General features: G+C 45.5%; 1 protein-coding gene across 1 annotated transcript in view; it reads left to right on the top strand.

Annotated features, from left to right (window-relative positions):
* Positions 1 to 3,994: 3,994 nt before the first annotated feature.
* Positions 3,995 to 8,178, top strand: part of LOC135984751 (ras-related protein Rab-10-like) — a 36,038-nt gene continuing 31,854 nt past the window's right edge. The window contains exon 1 of the mRNA XM_065627243.1: positions 3,995 to 4,207. Within this exon, the coding sequence (XP_065483315.1) occupies positions 4,048 to 4,207 (160 nt within the window). The 5' untranslated portion in view covers positions 3,995 to 4,047. The remainder of the gene's footprint in view (positions 4,208 to 8,178) is intronic.

The following is an 8,178-nucleotide window of genomic DNA, read 5'->3' as shown; positions in this document are numbered from 1 at the left end:
AACTGCAGTGAAGAGTTAGCCTAACTTTTGCAGGGGTTTGGCTATATGAAAAATCAGCTGCTATAAAAATTCACTGACTCATCAGGAGAGACTGGAGTAATACACCACACTAAAGCAAACTTGGAGGTGAATCCCAAACTTGTGTGAGCATTCTCAGAATTAAAAAAATATGGCATTGCCTTCTTTGCCCAAAGTCCTCTGGTACTCTGAGAGTAAACTGAGCAGTTAGTCCTAAACTGAACATTTCTGATAAGAAGCAAAAATGTATCATATCTATAAAAGTAACACTAGACATTTACAAGCATTCAATGAAAATGAATGTGATGTTGTAATAACCAAACATTTTATAAAATTAAATTCTAATAGTTCTAGTCATTTTTCTGTCTGAAAATGAAAAGATCTCTCACTAAAATGCTATTAAAAATTATGTCATTATTATTACTATTTATCACATTTTTTAAAGATAGAGTCAAAGAAATGGAAGCGAGTAATCAAAAAAGCTGAATGAGAGGCAAAGACATTTTTTCCAGGGATATCTCAATGAACATCATGGAAACTTTGTTTTGTGCTTTGCACTAATTGTCTTGTATCTGCACAGTCATAATTTTAAAGTCATTAGCTTCGTCAAACTACTTATTATTAGCTCTATAAGGACAGTAACATCATACAGTTTACAGAGATCCAGAACATTTTCATTAAAGCGTGATACATGGATTTTAAAGAAAAATCGAATTTCATTCATTGAATGGTAGCTTTTCAAGGAGCTAAGTTTTAAATGGTTTTAGTCAGTGGTAAGAGATGGAAAGACTGTCCCCTTGTGGATAGGATTATGAGGAAAGTGATACTGTATGTAACTCACCGATAGCAGCGGGAGCCCTGGGCATTTTGAGTTTCATTAGGAGATTAGCTAGAATCCTGCCTTGTGCACTGTTCATAAATCAACACTCAAATGTACAAAATACTGTGGAGAGCCTTTTAATGTAATTTGGTTGGCCTGACAGACAACAGAAGGTAAAGACTGAGCTAATGTAGCGTCATCGCTAACACCATCAGTCCAGCCTGTCACCTAAATCTAACTGCTGTAGGCAGCTGCAGTGCTGCCCTCATTTGAAGAAAGCTATTTTGTGAAGAACAGCTTTGGAGTAGAGAATGGGAGCAGGCTCCACAATAAAGACAAAGTCTTATGGTATACCTATAAACTGATGTGCTGCCCACATGCATTCACCTGCCAAACCCATCCTAGAGCACCAATCTACAGGGTGGAGCACCAGCCTCGTCCTTGCTCCTGCAGCCACACTGACAGAGGGACTGGAGCAAGACTGAAGGACAGCTGGCTGGAGACACCCGTCCCTTGCTGCTAACATTAGATTATCCGTAAGGGTTACAGATTCCACGCACACATTGTCACCTCTGACCCATGAGAACTACCAGAAGAGGCTTGATCTATGAGAACTACCAGAAGCTGCTGGCACCCTGTTATCGCTCAGTTTTGGGGTAATCAATGGTGGCTTCAAACTTCTGCATGAGGAAGCAGAACTTCACGGGGCTGCTGAGATAGCAGGGGATGTTTCTCATAGGAAGTGTTCTGGTTTATGAAGTCCAGTTCTTCCCTACTGCAGGCGGCTACAGTCTCCCTAACAAATTCACCTTGTTCTGCCTTTATTAAGTTTTTTCTCCTGATTACCTCAATTGCGAGAATTTTCTGAAATATCATTAGAACCCTCACAATTTTTAGCTTGGCCATATTCGCTCTATTATCCCTTTCTTTAAGCAGCTTTTTTCACCTCCTTATTGTTTAATTCCTGCTAGACAGTCATCATATTTCATCCTAGCCATTGTTAAAATAAGCAAGCCACATGCATGCAGGTTTATTGTACAGGAAGGGCTCCCCAAATGCTTTCATAACATACTTGTGTCAACTGAAAGTGTCCTGTGGGGTCAACTTTTTCCACCAACCAGCATTCAGGAATGCGTTCAGTCTTATCAATACGCAGCATTTCTCTGTCTCCAGTGGAAACAGTTTGATGCCTTCTTTGGCAGTATTGGCTTTTTTACACAGTCACATCTCAGAGATCAGTCCTAAAAACTCTAAACAGTCTAACTCAGCAGTTGATTTTATCACCCATTTCTTACTGATTATTTCCCAACCAGTAGAAGAAATTCTCATTCTTCCAGCAATGAAGGAAACTGCACTGATCAACCAACAAGCTGCTGCCACCCTTCCACAATCTCCTACCACAAAGCCTGAGAGTGGCAAGTTGAGGTGCAGGTTGGTGTGTGGTTCAGAGTGAGGTGGTGGTGAACTAAGCCTGAAATAACACTTGGCCTTTGATAAGAGAACACCCCGAATTGTGCTGGGTGGAACTGAGTCACCAGTTGTCCTCCACAAAATGCGAGGATGTTACATCAGCTGCTCTGTGAGCAATCAATTGATCGAGGAATTGCTTGAGCTGTTGAAGTTGAAAATGTTAAAATCTGTGGGGAGTCATCACAGACCTAGATAGTCATAAATATTTGTAAATGTCTGTTAGCATTTTTAATTCAAAGTATATCCCATTCCTAAATTCCTTACACTGGGCAAGTTCAGTGTGCAGATCAGTAAATGGTCAAGGGCCTCATCATTTGGACAATAAGGGATTCTGGTAAAAACATCCACACATACATGCAGTAGGTTTACACTGTAGGTACACTTTTTTTTTTAATATTACAAGTCATTTTGACTGTCAGATGAGAACAAACCAAAAGTGAATAAGAGGAAATTCTTAAAACCTCTTTCCTCTGTCTCTTGTCTTTAACGTTAGGAAGTCATGAGAGACAAGACTGGCTATTTCTGTACTTCATGGGGGAAGTGTTACAGGGGTTATGAAAGTTCCCTCTTTCCTCCCCGTTGACAAAACTTCATGAAAAAAAAAAGGCACATATTTGCATAATTTCACAATCCCCAGTTCCGGGCAGTAGTGGAAGCTCAGCCTGTGGGGTCCCGCACAGGCCCTGTAAGAGGTGTGCACAGCGCAGCGTGGCGATGGGCTGCCATGTGCGGTGCCCGTCATCTTAACTGCAGTCGCAGAATCACAGAACGTCAGGGATTGGAAGGGACCTCGAAAGATCATCTAGTCCAATCCCCCCGCCGGAGCAGGAACACCCAGATGAGGTTACACAGGAAGGCGTCCAGGCGGGTTTGAATGTCTCCAGAGAAGGAGACTCCACAACCTCCCTGGGCAGCCTGTTCCAGTGTTCCGTCACCCTCACTGAGAAGAAGTTTCTTCTCAAATTTAAATGGAACCTCCTGTGTTCCAGTTTATACCCATTGCCCCTTGTCCTATCATTGGTTGTCACCGAGAAGAGCCTGGCTCCATCCTCCTGACACTCACCCTTTATATATTTATAAACATCGATGAGGTCACCCCTCAGTCTCTTCTCCGAGCTAAAGAGCCTCAGCTCCCTCAGCCTTTCCTCACAAGGGGGATGCTCCACTCCCTTCATCATCTTCGTGGCCCTGCGCTGGTCTCTCTCCAGCGGTCGCTCAACCTGGCCAGGCTGGGCCAGCACAGTGCGGGTGGTGACAGCTCTGGGGCTGCTGCAGGCCGCGGCAGCGCCTGACAGCCCGGCATCTCCTCGCATCAACCATTTTGGTCCCAGTTTTTATCTTTTTAGCAATCCTGGAATTAAATAATCTAGAGCTTGACCGGTTTCATATTTTCTAGAACGCACACAGATTTTTTTTCCTGGCGTGACGACCGCAACAGTCAGATTGCATAAAAAAAAAAAAAAAAGGCAGATAGACGCTTTACGCTTCAAAACCGGTTTGAAGAGCCGGGTTGCCATCCCGCACACCGCCTCACCCACGGCAGCATCCGGCCCCCCTGCGGCCCGACCCACCTGTCCGGGCGGGAGACGGCGGCCCCGGCCCAGCCGCCCCCCCACACACACACGGCGGGCGGGGCGGCGCCCGCTCCCTCGCAGCGTGACGGCCCGCGGCGCTGCGGCCCCCGCCCCGCCCCGGCCTGGCTGGGCCCGGCCCGGCCCGGCCGGCACTCGGCGCCCGCCATGGCGGGGCTGTGGCAGGGCGATGTGGAGAAGCCGCCGCTGCTGGTGAAAATCGTGATGGCCGGGGAGTCCTGCGTGGGGAAGACTTCCATCGTGCGGAGGTACACGGAGCCCGGCTCGCCGCCCGCCGGGGCTCCCACCTCCTACCTGGCCACGATCGGTGAGTGACCGCGGGCCCTCTCCCGCAGCCCCGGCCCGGCACCTGCCCCCGGCCTGCCGCCCCTCAGCGCCCCGCGGCCCTCGGTGCCCCTCAGCCCGCCTCACGGCCGCGGCGAGCCGCCGGCGCCCGCAGCCCGCCGCCAGGCTGGGCCCCGCCGGCGGGCAAGTCCGCGCCCGCCCCACTGCCCGAGGGACTGGCGGGTGTCCAGTGAACGGCGGAGTGCGGGCGGCCGCTTCCCTCCCGCTCCTCATCCTTTCCCTGCCCGGGAGCGCCTGACGGGCGCAGGCCGCGGGTGCGCGTTTCGAACACGACCTTCCCGGCGTGGCAGCTCGGCTGTTCCTGCCTCGGAGATCTCAGATCTCCCTCTCCTAAGCTGTTGCGTGTCTGCGGCCGCGTCTGGCAACGTAAACCTTTGCAGGGCTTTGGCAGGGTGTCAGGGAACGTGTCACCCTGGCTCCAAAAACTCCTTGTGCCGGCTGTTGTGCAGTGTCCTTGCTCTTTGTCTGGGGCATTCAGAACCTACTTTTTTCTTAAAAAAACCTTATGAACACAACTTGTTTCCTACTCTTTCTTATTTCCCACAACTCCAGACAGATGCCTGGTTGCTCTACACTGGTGTGGCCACAGAGGAAGCCGCATCTACCTCGAAGAGTTGTCAGGCATCAGTAAAATTCCCAGTGCCTTCGTCTTTCGTGCTACAAAGGGATTTAACTTTGTGCTAATACTTTTGATTGTATAAAGTCAAGGTGTCTTCTACTGTAGGTAGCCACGTGTTATTATTAAGGCAGAGCCACTGCTGTGGTGAAAGTAATTCTCCCTGCCAGACCACGGTGGTTTTGTGCTGCAATACCACGCTGCCTTCCCCGGCACCTCCGCAGATGGGGGGCTAAGGGGAGCTCCCCAGTGCCGTGGGACACCAGCCCCACGCTGCTACAGGGAACGGCAGGTTGACTGTCCACATGCTGAAAACGGGGTCATCAGCATGAAAACGTTGTCATGTGGGTGCAGTAGTTTGATTTGCTGTGGAGATTTTCCCAATTTCTGATTGGGAAATTTTAGGTTTTGAAAGTTTGCATGTGTGTAAGAATTTTTTTTATTTTTTTCATTTTCTGTGCCCTTGAAGAGGAAGTTAAAGTGCGCACAAGAAATTGCGTGTTCCTGCATTTGGAATATGCATGGCTCTTGTATATATTTTTCAGTGTGGAAGGAGTTGGCTTAACTGAATAAATAACAGGTGGTAGCTGTGGCAGCCGTTGGTCCAGAGAATATTTAATGTACAGGAGGTGAATTGACCTGCCCACATGAGAACAGCTGAACTTGAACCACTTTTTATTTTCTTGCCCACTCTTGCAAAGCAACATTTGAAACCAACACGAACAAAAAGGGAGGAAGGTAGCTAGCAGTAAAGTTGTGACACCGATCCTTATAACAGGCAACTTGTTACCAGGCTTAGCAAGGAGTCCCAAAGAATGGCTGTGAAAATAAACATCAGCTTTGTTAATGGGTTTTATATAGGAACATAGGTTCCTGACCGTGAGGCTATTATTTTGAGACAGAATTTCTTTTAATTCGTTCCACTGCAGAGTTAAGAACTCTTGTATGGTGATGATGTTAAGAATATATTTTCCAAGTGATGGGTTGTAGTCAAGGTAAAATAGTTTTGTCACTGCTATGGACTGAGATTAACATTATTAGTTTTATTACTGTTCCTGAAACCTATTCTTGAGACATTTAAAAACTTTTAAAACAAGTGTTTATCTGAAATGTAAATGAATCATCCAAATGTCGTATTTGTTACTTGAATGTGATTTTTAAAGCTCTTTCTGAAATACCATGTTCCATTTAATTCCATTTTAGGAGGAATTTTAGAGCTTAGACTTCTAGAACAAATGAGATTGTGAGTGATGGCTTCCAAAAGAGTAATGTTGGAAGCAGAAGTTTCTTTTTCATTAAGACAGCTACAACTGAGAGCATGGCCTATAGGTTGTGGCCCATAAGGGTGTAAAGGAAAAAGACACAAGGGTTTTTCTGTTTGTGATGTCTTCTCCCTCTTTGTTGGCACCATCAGAACAAATAACTGCTTTCATCCAGATGCCTGTTTCATATAAGCTCAAATGATTTCTGTCATGCAGCCTCTTGAATGCTCAGCTGTTAATTGATTTTTCACCCTACCTGTCCAGCTGAAATAGTGAACTGAGTAGAGGTAAGATTATCCAGGCTGTACAGTCTCTCAGCCATCCAAGTTCCCTGACAAAATCATGTGCCACCTCCTTCCCTAGTGGCAGAGGGTTGTAGGCACAGAAGTTAAAAGGTTGTTGAAAGTCTCATTTCTGTGTCATCATGAATCACAGCTCTGTGTTACTAGAAAAAATCCTAGTGTTTTTGCAGGGGAAAAACAAACAAACAAACAGAAAAACCCAAACATTTTGTACTAGGTTCTAGTGGTAGTCAACATCTCTAAAATTTTGTATTTTATGAAAAAAAAAAGCATCCACAGTAAATTTTCATTGACAGCTTCTTATGCAGCATTTAAACACTCAAGGCTGGGTACCCTTCCTCCTCTTCAATTACACAGTTCGAGTAAATTATAAGCAGTTATAGCTTTCTAATTAAACTTATATGCATCATAAGGCAGATGCACTGTATTATGAATAGACTATAAAGAAGAAATGTTTTTGTTTAAACAATGGCATTGCATATAAAGCCATAGAGAAAGTTTATGAACAAAAAACCCCCTTGTATACAAGTGAACAGGATTGTCATCTTGCACAATGTGAAGTTGTTATTTTGCTGTATTAATGGTGGCTATGGTCCTGCAGCACACGTGTTTTCTGTGAGAAACATTTCCGTAGAGGTGTGAGTCCTCCCAGATCAGTCATAGTTGAAAGTGGTGCAACTCTCACTTCAGGATTTAAAAAGAAAAAAAGATAATTTTATTTTGACTTTTCCTCAAAAGAAAAAATTTACTTTTTAATGCCTGTATTAAAAAAAAATTACTTATTAAGAGTGAAGTTGCAAATTCAAGTGATTTACACTTTTGTTTCTAATGTGCGGTGAATAAGAGAACCAGCTCTGAAGTCTCTGTAGATTTCCTGATGCTCACATCAGAAGAAAATAGAGTTAATCGGCAAAAATGAACTATATTGAAGGTAAACATGTCCTGTGCATCCACCACCCTCTGTCTGTGCTGTCAATATTGCATCCTGCTAAGCTGCTCACGCTTGCATTTTCACTGGATAGACTTTTTTTTTTTTGAGCGTTTTATATCAGGAACTTGCTGGCTGTATTGGGTTGAAAAGTGTGTTTTGATTTTCTAGAGCTCTTTGAAGAGGACTTTTGCAGATGGACTGACTATTTTATAGATATTGAAGGAGGAGATGGGCAATTCAAATTTGAATTCCCCTGTGGATGATGATTTCGTAGAATCATAGAATCATTGCAGTTGGAAGAGACCCTCAGGATCATTGAGTCCAAACATAACCTAACCTAACTCTAGCACTAAACCATGCCCCTAAGGACCTTGTCTAAACACCTTTTAAACCCCTCCAGGGATGGTGACTCCACCACTTCCCTGGGCAGCCTGTTCCAATGCCTGACAACCCTTTCCAGGAAGAATTTTTTCCTAATATCCAGTCTAAACCTCCCCTGGCACAACTTGAGGCCAATTCCTCTTGTTCTATCACTTGTTACCTGGGAGAAGAGACCAACCCCCTCCACGCTACAACCTCCTTTCAGGCAGTTGCAGACAGCGATCAGGTCTCCCCTCAGCCTCCTTTTCTCCAGGCTGAACAGTCCCAGTTCCCTCAGCCGCTCCTCATCACACTTGTGCTCCAGGCCCCGCACCAGCTTCGTTGCCCTCCTCTGCACTCTCTCTAGTACCTCAATGTTCTTCTTATGATGAGGGGCCCAAAACTGAACACGGGATTCAAGGTGCGGCCTCACCAGTGCTGAGTACAGTGGCACAATCACTT

The sequence above is a fragment of the Caloenas nicobarica genome, chromosome 2 (genome assembly GCF_036013445.1).
Source record: "Caloenas nicobarica isolate bCalNic1 chromosome 2, bCalNic1.hap1, whole genome shotgun sequence".
NCBI classification, from domain to species: domain Eukaryota; kingdom Metazoa; phylum Chordata; class Aves; order Columbiformes; family Columbidae; genus Caloenas; species Caloenas nicobarica.
Note: the sequence above shows the minus strand (reverse complement) of the source record. Positions and strands in the feature narration are given on the sequence as shown.